We start from the raw sequence: 18,423 nt of genomic DNA, 5'->3' as shown, positions 1-18,423 counted from the left end.
TCTCATAATTCTGGTCCTGACATCATCTAAAATGTTCTTTCTTTTAGCATTTTTCAGGATCTTAGTGTATTGTAATAAAAAGCTTTATGAACTATTATGTAATGTTAACATTGTTGAATAACCAATGGATTGGATATTTCGGATTTACTCACAGACCCCTTTTTCCGGGATGTGACTTCATAGAGAAACACAGACCTTAATTTGCAAATTTTGAGTGCAAACATAGTCAGATCAAAGACATTCCACAATATTCAGGTGATGTCATCTAGCAAGCAAGCTTTGATGATGTCCATGTCTGGAATGAAAGATGCTCTAACTGTGTCTGTAACTGTAAAATGGTTTTTTACATGCAGAGACACTGTGAAAGGCTACATAGGCCTAATGGTGCATGGCGCAGTTCGTCTTCAAATCGGATCATCCGAATAGTAAAATCTCCTCCAGTCTCTAGCCACCATAACACAAAAACCAATTTTATTATTGGAATAAACCAATGCTCTCCGTCTTTGTTCATATGATCTTCTGCAGGAATTAGAAATCTCTGTAAACCTTGACTAACAAATCAATTTTCTGATCTATAATTAGAGAGACCCATTGAATTTAACCCCTTTACAAGCCTATTCCACACTTTGAAGAAGCTTGTCGAGCTTTATTTTCAATAAATTTTTTATCTCCAATTTGCAATGTGTTTTTATTGTACCACTCAGTGGATGATATTCATTAGTGACGTGTAGATTTAAAGCAGGAAAAGTCTGTCATCATTTTGTTGTTGATGATTTTGAAATGTATTACTTTGAATGGACAATCTTAATGCCATCCAGAGGGTTGAGTGCCATATACAAAACCTGGGCAGCTCAATGTGCTGGTAACCCAAGCTCTATGTCATGGTGTTAGCTTCCCTGTAAACGTGAAGAATGAGAACCTCTCCCATGCTATTGTTCAGATATATGTTCTCCACAAAATACTAGTGAAATCTCTATGAAATACTTGATTCTGTGTAAGTCCATCATACTATATTGAGAGTCTATCCCCATGATCTCACCTGAGGTCACAAATGATCTGATATGCAACTAATTAATGGATCATTTACTGTTTCTCAAACACAATAGTTCATTTAAGTATGAGCTAAAGCAAGCATAAATAATTCATAATATCTTTGCTGAGACTGATTGACTTAAATTTTAAGGACTAAACAGACAAGACCAAGTAATACTCTCTTAGAACACAATGCAAGATAAGTTGTGTTAGTAAGACTCAGAGAATTTATATGGTGGCCGACTGCCCTTGATTTTTGATCTAAGTAGAAAGTCAAAAAAGGGGTTTTGACCAGATCAAAAATCAAGGGGCAGAGTTTTGACACTGCCCTTGTGCTTTTCACGGTCGGCTACCATATAATTTCTCATACTCTCACAGAAGACGAGTCTAGTTAAGTTGCTTCTTACAAGTACCTTCTCCAGAAGCTGGGAGTTTGCTTAGATCATGATTCAGGGATAAGAGCCCAAGTTCTAGCATTTTTGAAATGAACAATCAAGTTCAAATTCAACATGCAATAGTCTACTAATCAACAATTAGGATCATCTAATTGCTGCAATTTTTTGTGTATGAATGTTGCCTCTTTCAGCACATTGGCAGCATTCATACAATAAATAGCACTATCAGCTTATACTTTCAAGAAGTAAAAATACAGACTAAGATTTTGGATCGTCACTATGAGCTTACACGATGCATGAGGAGCGGGCAAAAGTACAAGTGGGGCTCACTGGTTCAATGATCCAAATCATTTATCTGTTATGAAAACATATACTCTTAACGATCAATCCTAGGTCCCACATATTGTATATTCGTATATGTGTGATCATGACCATTGGTTTGATGGATCCTCATGAGTCAACAGGGGCGATGGCACGTTTAAGGGAAGGGGGACAATTGCCCCCCCTTAATTTTTTGGGAAAAAAATATACCTTTAACTTTTTAGAGGAAAATGATTATGTGCTCAACCACACAATCCCTATATGCGCTCGAGTTTAAAATCACTTTCTATTAGCTCGTAAGATGGGTCACACACGCGTTATTGAAATAGAGAAAAACCCAAAACCTGCATAGAAAGTTCTTCCCCAAACGAATAGGGTTTCAAACCCTAATGCTGTGTTCTGTTTTTTTCTTTCCCTTTGGGTTTCCGGGGAAAGCGGAAACCCCTGTTTTTTTCCGCGGAAACTCATATATCTGGTGTTCGTTTAGTTTCCTCGGGAACTATTTTATCAAATGGGGAAAATGAAATAAATGACGCGGAAAAGACTTTTCCGCGACTTTTCTCCCGTCCCATTTCCGATACAAACAACTTTTCTCTCAAGTTTCCCGATCGTAGCTGTGTGTGGAGAAAAAAAAAGAGACACAAACAACTTCGTCGTCTCCATCCTCGCCTCGTCTTCGACCTCGCCTCATCTCCGACCTCGCTCACGGTACGTCCTCTCACTCTCTCTTATCTGTTTCTTGTCTCTCTTCGTCATTCTTTCTTTTTCTTTTTTTTTTGAAACCCTTGTGCTCATCTTCTCCAATCTGAAATAGGGTTTCTATAAACCTGATTTAGTAAATCTGAAATAGGGTTTCCATAAATAGCTCTGTAAAATTGATTTGAGAAATCCTATTTCGTGTGTTTGAGAAACCCTATTTGAGAATATTTACAGAGACCCTATTTCGGGTTTCATAAAATTGAAATAAAGTTTCATTTCTCCCTCTTTTCCGAGTTTAAGAACCGATAATCCAAGCTCTAGGTTTGTTGGTTTTTTTAGATTTAGGGATTTTGGTTGTTTTTATGGATTTTTTTATTCAAACTTTCTCTCTCTCCCTCTATCTTTCTCTCCATGTGTTGGTTTTTTCTTTTTACATATTTTTTTGTTATTTTTTGCTTATTTGATATGGTTTTTCAGCAAAAGCTCAACCTGACCGGAATTTGATATGGATTTTTTTTTACTTTTTTAGTGCAACTCGGTGTTTTTAGGGGTTTAGTGGTTTATGGTAGTGAGATTCACATTTCTGATTTTTTTAACACAGAATTTGGGTTTAATGTATTAGTTACTCAGAATTTATTAAGTCATGATTTGTTTGATTTATTCTTTTGCAGGTAACCATCCTACTGTTGATTTCCTTCCTAACCTTCTTGAGGTTTGTTCTTACTTTGCGTGATATTGCGTTTAATGTGTTGTAAGCCCCATTCCATGTCGTGTTTTGGGCTTCTTTTATTTGTTATGTGTTGTTGGTTGTTATGTGTTGTGAGCCCCATTCCATGTCGTGTTTGGGGTTTCTTTTATTTGTTTCGTGTTATTGCTTGTTATGTTCAGCAGTTGGTGCGAATTTGGGGCTTGTTCTTCTTGTTGAGTACTAACCATTTGTTGTTAGATGGACGATCAGAGACTTAGAATCGAGGATGTTGGTTGTCTAATCGGAGGCTAGTTCTTCTTCTTCTTGAGTACTAACCCCATTCCATGTCGTGTCAAGTCTATGTTGGTTGCCTGATTTATACCTTGGCAACTCTATATTTGTGACAATTTTATGTGAAGTCTATGTTGGTTGCCTGATTTATATCTTGGCAACTTTATATTTGTGACAATTTGATTGGCATTGTTATTGTTCAACTTCTGTTTGTCATGGTTTTTCTTATTTTGATTGACTTTAGAGGGTTGGACCCACTTATTTTAGACTAGATTCTATGTTGGCATCATTCTGCATGTCAGTTTGTCACAGTTTCTATTTAACAGGTTTCTATTGAGTTACCCTGCAACGAAACACATATTTTTGTAGTTTCTATGAGGTTTCTGTGCAACGAAACGCTCATCTGACAGGTTTTCTGTCAGGTTTCTTTTCCTTCACTTTCCTTTCTGCCACATCAGTATCTTTCCCGTCACTTCCCTTTCCTTTCCTTTCCCGACGAGAGAACTGAGCATAACGAAGCGGCTTCTTTGACCTTTCGACTCCTTGCAAAAAGCTTCTTCTTCAGTTCTTCTACCTTCCGACTCCTCTGGAAAAACCTAACAAAGCTTCCCCTCTTCAACAGGGTTCGCGGCGAAGGTCTTCTTCTTCCCCAGCAATCCACCGCCGTCCAAAGCCTCCCAAGTTAGTATTTTTTTTTCTGCTGAAAACTCAATTCCAGCTTAGTACTTTTTTAGATTTGGGGCTGCTGAGAAGACATCTGAAATCAAGAAGAGTTTTGACGCTCAATCGATTACGGTTGGTGAAGAAGTTTAAATGGATTTATGGTTTTGATTTGGGGTCTCGTTTTGATTCTTTTTGTTTCTTATTTAGGAAATCTGTTAGGGTAATTTATCTGAAATCGATTAGGGTTTCTGTTGCTTGCATGTATTTTTTGACTGATCTAAATCATTCATCTCAGATACCTTGTTTTCTTTAGGCCCTGTTTGTTATTTTATTTTGAGAACTGTCACAGACCCTTGCTTTTTTTAGGCTGTGTTCTCTACTAACAAAGAGATGTGTAGAAACTAGAACCTACAAACTCTAACCAACTTTTTCTATGAACCCTGCTTATTTGTAGTTTTTTCTTCCACTAAAGCAAAATTAACTCGTTCTAAGATACACAGAGAACCTCATTTTGAAGGATTTCTTATTTGTAGTGTTCTAAGGGATGAAAGAAGGATTTCTATACTTTGTTTGGAGAAAAAAAATTACTATAATTTTTGCCCCTCTTGTGCAAATTTTTTGGCATCGCCCCTGTGAGGCAACATACATGATCTTGGCCGCACATGTGCATCTTGTCTATAAGATCAATGCCAACAAACATTAGGCCATGTTTGGATACCCACAAGATTTAGATTTGGATTTCCCACATTTACAGTTGAGATCAAGAACAGTTCCTCACACATGAAAAAACACTAAAACGGGATTAAAACAAGATGATATTGATAATGACTTGCATATTGAAACGGGGCGGGTGGGCGGGCCCAACTCCATCCCTGTCCCCGCTCTGGTTTTTTTTTTTTTTTTTTAAATCCACATCCCCCGCAGGAATCCTCGCTCCGCGCGGGGCGGGGTGGATCCCCATTTTCACGGGTGAAATTGCTAGCCCTAAGCGTTGTTAGCTTCACTGCATGTATTTACTAAACTACCCCTCTCTATTTAACCAATTAAATAACAGGTTGTGAGCTTCACAACCTGTATTTACCATATTACCCCACAACTCTCTCTCTCTCTCTCCAAACAAGGCCTGAGGAAAAAATTTCCGTTCCAAACTTTTCCAAGAAAATTCATGCCAAACTGGCAAACAAGGGCTCTTAGGTCCTGTTTGGATTGGAAGAAAAATATTCTGGACATAAAAATGTTTCTTGGGAATAGGGGCGACTGAGGTGTATCAAAGAAAAACAGCATTTAGATGTGTACCAACATGCAATATTTAGAAGATGGATTATTCCTTTTACATAGAAAACAACATTTCGCAAATATCGAGGGGTCATGCACTAGCAGTTAAGCGCATTACATAGTAAGATGAAGGTATAGACTCAGTTCTTACTCACCCATCAATACAAAAACAATATGTTATTTTAATTTCTTTGGCGAGCAAGAAAGCAATGAATAACGATAACAATGCCCATATATCTTCCAATTTATGGACATTGAAGCAAGAATATAACCTCATAGTTTCATTACAAAATAAAAATAATTTAAAATGATTATATTATTTCCAAAGAACTCTTGGACTTCTAAATAATATGCCTAACTTTTCCTAATAACAGCCAAAAATCCAGAAATGTTCAATAAGATCTCAAAACCTGATTTTACAGAAAACCTAACTATTTCTCAAAACCTTCACCATTTTCAAAACAAAATCTCAAAACCAAACTATTTACAGAAAAAAAAACTAGTTCTAAGGACAATAATACTTTGATTTATATCCGCAAGACAATCAAATCAATCAATGGCAGCAAACCTTAGTTCTCAATGAACCGGAAACTACAGTTCTTCAAGAGAAGTGTAATTTTCTATAAACAAACAGAATTCAAGAAAATAAATAACAGCAACTGAACAGAAATTTTTCATAAAGAATAAGAAATCCAACAGATGATCAGATTAAGAAAAACAAAAGGCGAGAAGCTGGATTGAATTAGAGAGAAACCAAAAAAGGAAAAAAAAAGGCAAAATCGAAACGTATAATTAAACATAGGATTCAAAACACAATAGCGTACCATGATTTCTATTTAGGGCTTCTCGATGAAAAAAAAAATGCTGAAATTTTCGGGGGGAAAGAAACCCTTGAAAATTAGAGTTTTTATTTCGGGGAAGAACCAGAGAGGCTAGAGAAGTTACACGGGAAGAGAGGCTAATGAAAGTTTCTATTTACGAGGTTCCGCCAGAAGATAGGAGATGCGCAGATATATTCGCCCTCTGAAATTACACATTCGCCCCCTTATAAGTTATAATAGCAACTAACACGTCCATCGAGACGTGGAATACGAGTGGAAACTCGCCGTGTAAGGAAGACAACAAGCAGGTCATTGCGTGACTTGAAGAGTAACGCGTTAGTGGCTCGTGACTTTTCAAAAGAATTTCAAAATAACCCCTTAGTCGCAAATCCGTGTACTTTAGCGAGACGGGACCTTAGAGTTCATGTTACGAGTAAAAACAAGCGAGAAAATGTCACGCTTGAACATGTGTTATTTTAAAAAGTCTGTGTCAATCGTGTGAGTCGATCTTCCCCCTTCAATTTTTCTTAGTTTCTCATCTCTCTCTCTCTCTCCTCTTGACTGTGCAGGGCAGCCATCTCTGTCTCTCTCTCTCTCTCTCCTTGTTGTGGGCATTTCACTCCCACCACCAACTACCGTTTTCTTCTTCTTCTTCGATTTCTCTCTTTCTTGAAGTGGAAGGGGCGTTCTGAGGTAAATCCAGCTTCTTTATTTCTTCTTTTCCTTTTTCTATATGATCCAAGATAGGTTTTGGGTTTTAGATTTTCTGTATCCTCATATTTTAGGATTTTAGACCTCAGATTTTAGGGTTTTACACCTCTGATTTTAACCCCATCACCTTACAATAGAATCAGTACATTATCTCTTTTCGGGTAACGATTTGTGTGCTTTGCATTTTTCTTTTTATTATGCATTGCGATGGATTTGGGCTATGAGGTTGCAGATCTAGGATTTGTCTTGAGTGTGTTTCTAATACCTAGATCTGGAAGCTAGCATTCCACTTCCATTTCGAACTTCTTCTCCACATGTTAGAACCAGATGGGGCATAGAATGTTTGTTGAAATGCCTAAATGGGTTATGGTTGAGGATTGGAGAATGCAGGCTTGAATTTATTCATTGGAAACTCATTAAGAATCGTAGAACTTCTGAAGCTATAAGAAAAGCCTCATTTACTTGTCCATTTTTCGGTGCTCTGAGTTCATCATTAGATTCACATCCATTCAATTAAATCTGGCTATGAATCCACCTCTATTGTTTCCAATACATGAACTACAAACTTTGTAACAATGCTTTCTCCACCGTCTTGGTCTTGCTTTTGAACCTCATAGTATAGATAGTAAAATGAATTACACATTGAAGTTGATCCAAAGCAACCCTATCAAGAGGGCAGTTTAGATTGCCGGCATAGTTGGCTTGATTTTGGGGCTATCGGAGATCCAAACCAAGCCCTATCAAGTGGACGGCTAAGATCAAACTAAAAAATAACTTATTATTGGCCTAGATAGATGAGCCTATAACCCTATCCAAAGTGAAATGACTACTTTAACAGGACCCACAAATGCACAATATTACTTGTATATTTTAGTAGGGCCCACAAATCCATGGGATCATAGTAAAAATTGACTATTAAAACTCTAGGACTTCAAATTCATGTATTTGTTGATGACTAACGGGTGATTTCAATGTCCACGTGACTCTAAAAAGTCTCCGCCAAAGTCTTGAAAGTCCCAAGTGTCCGCACATTAAAGTCCAAGTCCCCAAAGAGTCATGGACAATATGGAGAAGTCCGCACATTAAAATCCCGCACGACTAACCCCCCCTCAATATTGTGGGAAACCTTGATCAAGACCCTTCCAGCTCCCACCCTCAAAATGATCCCCACCAGCAGGAAGCTGGTACAGGCAGTCTAGGGGTGCAACTCGGGCGGGCTCAACCCGAACCTGGCGGGTTCAACCAGGAAAAAGCTCAAGTTGGGGTGAGTTCAAGTCGGGTTCGGGTTGAGGGCTTGGGCAACCCGGCCCGAGTTCAACCCGAAATTTTTAATAATTTTTTTCAGTTTTTAAGCTTAAAATCTCGGGTTGGGTCGCGTTGAACTTGGGTTGGGTCAGGTTGGGTCGGGTTCGGGTTGGCAAAAAGGGCTGCTCGGGTCGGGTCGAACCTCGTCGGGTTGGAGCTCGGCGGGTTCGGGTTGAGTAAATGGTTGCTCCGGTCAGGTTCGGGTTGGCCTCAACCCGAAGCTGACCCGCTCGAGTTGCACCCCTAGTTACAGTCGAGGAAAATGAAGAAATGAAAGAAGACCCTCAATCCGAAGTGGAAGAAAGAAATCTCAAAAAGTCAAAGACACCAACTCCAAGACAAAGTAAATAGCCCCCAGAGGTAAGTAAAAAGAACAATCAAAATTTGTGAAAGAGCCAGAGAGTGAGGAAGTTTATTCAGAGGATGATAAACGCTCTTAGTTATTAGGAGTTTTTGCTTTGTTCTTCCCTTCATTGTTCCTAAGGATAGGTCTTGCCGCTATCTCATGGTCTGTATCCGTATAGGCCGATAGGGTTAGTATGTTTAACTGTTTCATATTTCTATTTCTAATAAACCGGTAGGGGTCTCCGCCAAACCCCAGCTTTCCAATAAAAAAAAAGCAACTGACACGGCAGTTACCTGTTGAATGATTGCCCCCCGAGTCTCCTTATTCACCCACTTGTCACGGGAATGTTAAGGGCGCTGATAAAAACACCCCCCCTTTTAACAATGTATCACTATTTTAACAAAGGGAAATGATATTTACGCCCCTTTTATCACCAGGGCAGTGACACCCATTTACCAGTGTACTTAGCAATCAAAGCCACTGGAATTTTCTTTGATACACTGACGCTGGGTGTCCCTGGCGATCAAAAATATTCTAGACATAAAAATGTTTCTTTGATACCAAAACCATGTCATTCGGTAGAAATTAGAATAGGGGCGACTGAGGTGTCAAAGGGCGAATTTATCACCACGCATTAAAAAAAGTGTGTTGTACACGGGAATGTTTTGCGTTAAAGGGAGCACATGTGGACTGCAATTTTCGCCTAATAAAAAACGCCAGCTTACCAATAAAAAAAAAAAGCAACTGACACGGCAAGTACCTGTTGAATGATTGCCCCCCGAGTCTCCTCATTCGCCCTTAACATTCCCGTGACAAGTGGGCGGATAAGGAGACTCGGGGGGGAATCATTCAACAGGTAACTGCCGTGTCAGTTGCTTTTTTTTTATTGGTAAGCTGGGGTTTTTTATTGGGCGAAAATTGCAGTCCACATGCGCTCCCTTTAACGACCCTTTAACGCATAACATTCCCGTGTACAGCACACTTTTTTTAATGTGCGGTGATAAATTCGCCCTTTGACACCTCAGTCGCCCCTATTCTAATTTCTATCGAATGACATGGTTTTGGTATGAAAGAAACATTTTTATGTCCAGAATATTTTTGATCGCCAGGGACACCCAGCGTCAGTGTATCAAAGAAAAATCCAGTGCCTTTGATTGCAAAGTACACTGGTAAATGGGTGCCCCTGGTGATAAAAGGGGCGTAAATATCATTTCCCTTTGTTAAAATAGTGATACATTGTTAAAAGGGGGTTTTTTTTATCAGCGCCCTTAACATTCCCGTGACAAGTGGGCGAATAAGGAGACTCGGGGGGCAATCATTCAACAGGTAACTACCGTGTCAGTTGCTTTTTTTATATTGGAAAGCTGGGGTTTGGCGGAGACCCCTACCGGTTTATTAGAAATAGAAATATGAAACAGTTAAACATACTAACCCTATCGGCCTATACGGATACAGACCATGAGATAGCGGCAAGACCTATCCTTAGGAACAATGAAGGGAAGAACAAAGCAAAAACTCCTAATAACTAAGAGCGTCTATCATCCTCTGAATAAACTTCCTCGCTCTCTGGCTCTTTCACAAATTTTGATTGTTCTTTTTACTTACCTCTGGGGGCTATTTACTTTGTCTTGGAGTTGGTGTCTTTGACTTTTTGAGATTTCTTTCTTCCACTTCGGATTGAGGGTCTTCTTTCATTTCTTCATTTTCCTCGACTGTAACTAGGGGTGCAACTCGAGCGGGTCAGCTTCGGGTTGAGGCCAACCCGAACCTGACCGGAGCAACCATTTACTCAACCCGAACCCGCCGAGCTCCAACCCGACGAGGTTCGACCCGACCCGAGCAGCCCTTTTTGCCAACCCGAACCCGACCCAACCTGACCCAACCCAAGTTCAACGCGACCCAACCCGAGATTTTAAGCTTAAAAACTGAAAAAAATTATTAAAAATTTCGGGTTGAACTCGGGCCGGGTTGCCCAAGCCCTCAACCCGAACCCGACTTGAACTCACCCCAACTTGAGCTTTTTCCTGGTTGAACCCGCCAGGTTCGGGTTGAGCCCGCCCGAGTTGCACCCCTAGACTGCCTGTACCAGCTTCCTGCTGGTGGGGATCATTTTGAGGGTGGGAGCTGGAAGGGTCTTGATCAAGGTTTCCCACAATATTGAGGGGGGGTTAGTCGTGCGGGATTTTAATGTGCGGACTTCTCCATATTGTCCATGACTCTTTGGGGACTTGGACTTTAATGTGCGGACACTTGGGACTTTCAGGACTTTGGCGGAGACTTTTTAGAGTCACGTGGACATTGAAATCACCCGTTAGTCATCAACAAATACATGAATTTGAAGTCTTAGAGTTTTAATAGTCAATTTTTACTATGATCCCATGGATTTGTGGGCCCTACTAAAATATACAAGTAATATTGTGCATTTGTGGGTCCTGTTAAAGTAGTCATTTCACTTTGGATAGGGTTATAGGCTCATCTGTCTAGGCCAATAATAAGTTATTTTTTAGTTTGATCTTAGCCGTCCACTTGATAGGGCTTGGTTTGGATCTCCGATAGCCCCAAAATCAAGCCAACTATGCCGGCAATCTAAACTGCCCTCTTGATAGGGTTGCTTTGGATCAACTTCAATGTGTAATTCATTTTACTATCTATACTATGAGGTTCAAAAGCAAGACCAAGCCGGTGGAGAAAGCATTGTTACAAAGTTTGTAGTTCATGTATTGGAAACAATAGAGGTGGATTCATAGCCAGATTTAATTGAATGGATGTGAATCTAATGATGAACTCAGAGCACCGAAAAATGGACAAGTAAATGAGGCTTTTCTTATAGCTTCAGAAGTTCTACGATTCTTAATGAGTTTCCAATGAATAAATTCAAGCCTGCATTCTCCAATCCTCAACCATAACCCATTTAGGCATTTCAACAAACATTCTATGCCCCATTTGGTTCTAACATGTGGAGAAGAAGTTCGAAATGGAAGTGGAATGCTAGCTTCCAGATCTAGGTATTAGAAACACACTCAAGACAAATCCTAGATCTGCAACCTCATAGCCCAAATCCATCGCAATGCATAATAAAAAGAAAAATGCAAAGCACACATATCGTTACCCGAAAAGAGATAATGTACTGATTCTATTGTAAGGTGAAGGGGTTAAAATCAGAGGTGTAAAACCCTAAAATTTGAGGTCTAAAATCCTAAAATATGAGGATACAGAAAATCTAAAACCCAAAACCTATCTTGGATCATATAGAAAAAGGAAAAGAAGAAATAAAGAAGCTGGATTTACCTCAGAACGCAACTTCCACTTCAAGAAAGAGAGAAATCGAAGAAGAAGAAGAAAACGGTAGTTGGTGGTGGGAGTGAAATGCCCACAACAAGGAGAGAGAGAGAGAGATGGCTGCCCTGCACAGTCAAGAGGAGAGAGAGAGAGAGAGAGAGAGAGAGAGAGAGAGAGAGAGATGCGAAACTAAGAAAAGTTGGAGGGGGAGATCGACTCACACGATTGACACGGGCTTTTTAAAATAACACATGTTCAAGCGTGACATTTTCTCGCTTGTTTTTACTCGTAACATGAACTCTCAGGTCCCGTCTCGCTAAAGTACGCGGATTTGCGACTAAGGGGTTATTTTGAAATTCTTTTGAAAAGTCACGCGCCACTAACGCATTACTCTTCAAGTCACGCAATGACCTGCTTGTTGTCTTCCTTACACGGCGAGTTTCCAGTCGTATTCCACGTCTTGATGGACGTGTCAGTTGCTATTATAACTTATAAGGGGGCGAATGTGTAATTTCAGAGGGCGAATATATCTGCGCATCTCCTATCTTCTGGCAGAACCCCGTAAATAGAAACTTTCATTAGCCTCTCTTCCTGAGTAACTTCTCTATCCTCTCTGGTTCTTCCCCGAAATAAAAACTCTAATTTTCAAGGGTTTCTTTCCCCCCGAAAATTTCAGCGTTTTTTTTTCCATCGAGAAGCCCTAAATAGAAATCACGGTACGCTACTGTGTTTTGAATCCTATGTTTCATTATACGTTTTGATTTTGCCTTAATTTTTCCTTTTTTGGTTTCTCTAATTCAATCCAGCTTCTCGCCTTTTGTTTTTCTTAATCTGATCATCTGATGGATTTCTTATTCTTTATGAAAAATTTCTGTTCAGTTGCTGTTATTTATTTTCTTGAATTCTGTTTGTTATAGAAAATTACACTTCTCTTGAAGAACTGTAGTTTCCGGTTCATTGAGAACTAGGGTTTGCTGCCATTGAGTGATTTGATTGTCTTGCGGATATAAATCAAAGTATTACTGTCCTTAGAACTAGTTTTTTTTTTTTTTTCTATAAATAGTTTGGTTTTGAGATTTTGTTTTGAAAATGGTGAAGGTTTTGAGATTAAATAGTTAGGTTTTCTGTAAAATCAGGTTTTGAGATCTTATTGAACATTTCTGGATTTTTGGCTGTTATTAGGAAAAGTTAGGCATATTATTTAGAAGTCCAAGAGTTCTTTGGAAATAATATAATCATTTTTAATTATTTTTATTTTGTAATGAAACTATGAGGTTTTATTCTTGCTTCAATGTTCATAAATTGGAAGATATATGGGCATTGTTATCGTTATTCATTGCTTTCTTGCTCGCCAAAGAAATTAAAATAACATATCATATTGTTTTTGTATTGATGGGTGAGTAAGAACTGAGTCTATACCTTCATCTTACTATGTAATGCGCTTAACTACTAGTGCATGACCCCTCGATATTTGCGAAATGCTGTTTTCTATGTAAAAGGAATAATCCATCTTCTAAATACTGTCATGTTGGTACACATCTAAAAATGCAACTTGACTGAAAATCGTTACTTTTTCTATTGATTTTGGTATCCTACATAGTTTTGTTGTATTTGTGGGAGTATAAACACGCGCGCGCGCACACACATATAAAATATTATGTCTTAATGAGCTAATATCTATCAAATTTTAGTGCTATCATATAGCACCGGGTGTATCGTGTTGGCTTTTCTACGTTTCTGTGCTTGGCACCTCAAGTTCATATATAACAATGCCTGAAGTTATATATGTTGTTTTTTTATGACCGAGAATAACTCATTGTGAATTTATGATTTTGAGGTTGATTTATGTGATGTTTTTTAAAATAAAATAAAATATAGTCCATTATTTTCCGAAATATTTGATGAAATTTGTTAAATGTTTGAGTGCAGGTAAAATCAGAAATGAGGTTGTTGAAGGTAGCAACTTGCAGCCTTAATCAATGGGCAATGGATTTCGACTGTAATTTGCGGAACATCAAGGAATCGATATTGAGGGCTAAAGCAGAAGGGGCCACCATTAGGCTTGGGCCAGAGCTTGAGGTTACTGGTTATGGTTGTGAAGACCATTTCTTAGAGCCGGATACTGAAACTCATGCGTAAATTGCACCTATTGGTTTTCCTTGTTTTGTATTTAATATGTTTCGCATTTTGTATTTTTTTTTTTGATTAGTACGCATTTTGTATTGATGTTCCTAATAAACTATTAGTCTTGGAGCCGGATACTGAAACTCATGCGTAAATTGCACCTATTGGTTTTTGTTGTTTTGTATTTAATATGTTTCGCATTTTCGTTGTTTTGAATTTAATATGTTTCGCATTTTGTATTGATGTTCCTAATAGACTGTTAGTCATTAAACTATTCCATTAATTTCTAATAAAAACCATGTCAATGAGGAAATTAACCGTCATTTTTGCAACAGAATTAGTTCCCTTGACCTTCCCTCGTCCTATAGGGGTTATCTTTACTTCTACGTTACACATAGCATTGACTCTTGATTTGAATCTTTCATGTTAAGATTGTAGTTCAGGTTAGAGGTTAAGTGTTAAGTTTACACGACACAAATAAATTTTTTACTAGGGGAAAAGTTATTTTTCTCCCTGGAAACATGCTGACCTTACACACTCATCTTAAAATTGCAAATGGGAGACAATAATTGGGTAGTCATGGAATTGATAATACTAGTGTCTTCCAAACTTTTGTTCTTTACAAAGGGACTGTGTGGCATTTATATGCTATGACTGTCTTCCCCATCTCATATATTGCTACAGCTCGGCCCTATGTACATGGTAACATTTTAATAGGTAATATGCTATTCATTCCCAATATTAAGGTGTCTTAATGATTTGAAGTCTGATTTGGGCATTCCCTATCTGGTTTAATTGTTGATGGTTGTGTCTACTATGTCTAGTAATTCAAGATTCTATATCCATTAGACTACCATCTGTTGTTTCTGTTGCTCATAAAGTCCCTGTTAATGCCTCCATTACATCTCCGACAAGCACCAGTCACTAGGTTCTGTTGGACAAATCATTATTTGTTGATGAACAACTTGTTTTTGGAGGGGGGAATCTGTTTTCTAGTAAGCTCATTGCAGTCAACTGACAATTATATCAAATTTTCCCTAATATCGCTATTCTTTCATGAAACTTCGATAAAATGACAAAACCCCTAAATATTGAGATATTTTTTTATTTTTTCTGGAGAAACATTGTGATCATTTCATGATATTTTTTCTGATAATTAATTATATTGATTTTATTTTTTCAGTTTATTCTTGATACAAACCCAAAAATGATAAAAAATATTTTGGATTTCCTGAGATATATACCTTTCTCTAGAAATTCTTGTTATTCCTGTCAGAGCTTATGAAATAATCTAAAACAAAATATCTTAAGAGTATGATCTTTATGTGGGTCAGCTACTGTTTAAAACCTCGAGTCAATCATTGACTCGTCCAAGTCGTCTCGATTTTACCTTGGCCGAGTTGTCGTCCAAGTCCAAGTTTAGCCCTACAGACTCGATCAAAAACTTCCTTTACATGCATGAATTAATGAAAATTGACTGCATCAATCATTGACTTGCCCATGTGGACTTGGTTTTCTTGGTTGGGTTCTTGTTTGAGTTTATGTTTTTAAACATTTTGATGCAGATATTAGGAGTTATTTTTGTATTATTTAGTTTCTAGTATTTTATTTCCATGTTATTAGTTTCTAGGATTTTATTTTCCATGTTATTTAGAATTAGGAAGTTTAGTCTTTTAGGGAATTCTTATTTTAGAAGGTTTCTATTTCTTAGGTTGCTTATTTGCCTATATATAGGCCTCTTTAGAGCTTTATTGTTAACTTTGATTGATATTGAATAAAGATTATTCTCCCTCTAATTCTGGTTTTCTTCTTCCCTCTTCTGATTTCTTCTCCTCTCCCTAAATTCGTCTATTCTTCTCTTCTTCTTCTACTTCTCCCTAAATTCGTCTCTTCTTCAGGTTATTTTCGTCTCTTCTTCCCCTATTCTTCTAATTCTATCCCCGTTCGTCTATTTCTCCCCCCTTTCCTCAATTTCTCTTCACGGTGCTGCATCAATTTGGTATCAAAGCGAAAGATCCAAGCCTCCGAAGCGAATCAACATTGATTCTTAATCTCAGCCCTAGTGGTATTTTTCTTCTTTAAAACTCAGCCCCTCATCATCCAATTCTCAGCGTCCAAATTCTCAAATTCTCAACTTTTCTAGTTCACCCAACCACCTTCTTTATCTCAGACATCCCTGCTCCTTAAAATTGCCTGTTTTCCATCCAAAACTTGCTGGTAATTGTTTCCAAACCGTTACCCGAGAGCCTTTTACACTGTAGATTTCATACAAACCAGCTCCTAACAGTCCCTAATCTGCCCTAAGCAGAACTTTCCAACAATTTTCCTCTCAACACCCTTTTTTCGCACAAACCTAGCAACATCAAAACCCTCTTTCTCACGATCCTACCTTTCAGCCCAGAAAACTGCCCATCTCCCTTTTTCAGCCAACCTTTCTCTGTAACTTAAGTTTTCTTGACTGGTAACTGCCAATTAGAAGCTTTTAAAAAAGGGGAAATACTTCATTCCAGGGCAATATTTCCAAGTCTCCTCACAGGTGTGGTAACTTGTTATAGAAGTCAGCCTAAAAAAAAAAAAAAAAGAAAAAAAAGCGGCAAGTTTACATTACGGGCATGTCATCCAGCAAAAAAAGAAAAAAAAGAAAAAAAAGGGGAAAGTCAGTCACGTGTCCATATCTCCTCAAATAGAGTAGCCGATTGCAATAAAGGTTAGTCAAAGAGATTTTTTTTTCCGGGCAATTAATTCTTTCCTATCCAATAGCAAGAGGGAAACATATATTTAAAGAAATAATGCCCTCTGCCACTTGCCAATTACCCATTTCAAGAGATTTGCCACTTGCCCATTCATCTTTTTCAGTAATTTGCCAGTTGCCCGGTAAGTTACCACACACCCTCGTACTTCTTTTGTCTTAACTGTTGGTCATTAAAAAGAAAAAGAAAAAGAAAGAACAGCAGCCCCCCGTATCCCTTCAGACAACCCACTCCAAGTAGTGCAAACCAAATTAACCTCCCCCTCTTTTCCATTAGCACCCCCATCATATTAGTTAAGATAATTTAACATCCTTGTTTTCCTTGGACCACCCCCACTCTTTACTCACCACATAATTCACATCCCCTTTCTTTTATCTTTAAGCAAATTAGACCCCCTCATTTTTACCATTAGGCACCCCCCAAAAAAAAAACAAAAAAAAAAATTCAAAAAAAAAATTCAAAAAAAAGAAACAGAAACTGAATTTTCTTTTCTTTTTCTCTCATTCTCTCTCTACACTTTATCTCTCCTCTCTCCATCACATTTTATCTCTCCTCACCCGAGCTATTTCCACTCAAAATTGGCCATCGACCTCAACACGAAAGTTGTTCGTGACAACTTTTAGAGCGCATTCAGCCTATTTTCAGCAGCGGATCGTCGTCTTCCGCACAGTTTCAGGACCCATCTCAGCCGTTGATTACACCCATTCTTCTGATCATCAGCTTTCACTCATCCGATTTCAGATCCGAGACAGGCATTGTGTTTCTTTCGACATGCCATATAGATCAGACGGTTGATTTCAGTTTTGACGTCGATCCCAATGGCTCCACCATATGCTCCATATTTTGATAGATATGATCCTCGATATTCTTCTGCACCACAGGTTCCATATTTCTGTGGTTATGATGATTGCACCTATCCCTATGGAGATGTTGAGAATGCGTGTTTAGACTGGATCCAGGCACTTAATGCATACCATAGGTACTGTGGTTATGATCATCAAATAACAATTCGCAAAGTCACGGATACTGTGTGCCGCGAAGCCAAGTCGAAATGGAATTTCTTCGTTAACGAGCGTCGTGAGTTTTGTAAGCCTCCATTTCGTCGATGGGAAGATGTTCGTTATGCGTTTACATACCACTATCAAAATCAACAGAGATTGAAACGTGAGCGAGCAGCTTATGACCAAAGATTGATACGTGAAAAAGCAGCTCGACTAGAAGCAGCAGCTCGCTGTGAACGACAAGCCGCAGCACGTCGTGCACAAGACGTTGAAATTGCAGCTGAAAACCGATATTTCGAGTGTCGCATGCAAGAGTCATATTTGCAGAGCCGCTTCACTACTTCATCCATCCCACCTAACGTTGCTGCTATTCTTACAGAGCACGATGCTAGTATTGATGAGATCATCGACGTTGAGCCTTTGATTCCATCAGATTCAGATTCAGGCTCTGAGATGGACGATCCAGAGTTAGAGACTCAGTTGATTGCCAATATCGACATCGTTGCACATGATGCTTGTGAGATTTCTGCCGCATCGATTGCCGAGCATCTAGAGAGAGATTTTGCCACTTCTACAGTCGAGACAAATATTTTGGCAGAGCCGCATGAGGTTGATCCATTGGCAGAGTCGACCGAGCACCACCATGAGTCAGAGGCGAGTGCCTTGCTTGACGAGCCATTACTTGAGACAGATGATCGAGAATATATTACGGATGATTGCAC

The 18,423-nt window shown here is 38.7% G+C and overlaps 1 protein-coding gene across 7 annotated transcripts in view; it reads left to right on the top strand.

The window, feature by feature from the left end:
• The first annotated feature begins 2,055 nt into the window (after window positions 1-2,055).
• The window catches only part of LOC143884246 (glutamine-dependent NAD(+) synthetase-like), a 55,109-nt gene continuing 38,741 nt past the window's right edge, over window positions 2,056-18,423 (top strand). For 2 of the 7 annotated variants that reach the window (XM_077387706.1, XM_077387702.1), the window contains exons 1-3: window positions 2,060-2,456; window positions 3,119-3,159; window positions 13,756-13,961. In XM_077387706.1, the coding sequence (XP_077243821.1) occupies window positions 13,768-13,961 (194 nt within the window). In that variant the 5' untranslated portion in view covers window positions 2,060-2,456; window positions 3,119-3,159; window positions 13,756-13,767. Of the gene's footprint in view, window positions 2,457-3,118; window positions 3,160-3,922; window positions 4,108-13,755; window positions 13,962-18,423 lie in introns of those variants that run through there. The other 5 variants (XM_077387703.1, XM_077387709.1, XM_077387708.1 and 2 more) reach the window with 5 other exon arrangements.

This window comes from Tasmannia lanceolata, unplaced genomic scaffold (genome assembly GCF_043159265.1).
Source record: "Tasmannia lanceolata isolate RefF3 unplaced genomic scaffold, GAP_Taslan_0.1 ptg000008l, whole genome shotgun sequence".
Classification (NCBI taxonomy): Eukaryota; Viridiplantae; Streptophyta; class Magnoliopsida; order Canellales; family Winteraceae; genus Tasmannia; species Tasmannia lanceolata.
The sequence above is the reverse complement of the archived record's forward strand: the minus strand, read 5'-3'. Positions and strand labels throughout refer to the sequence as shown.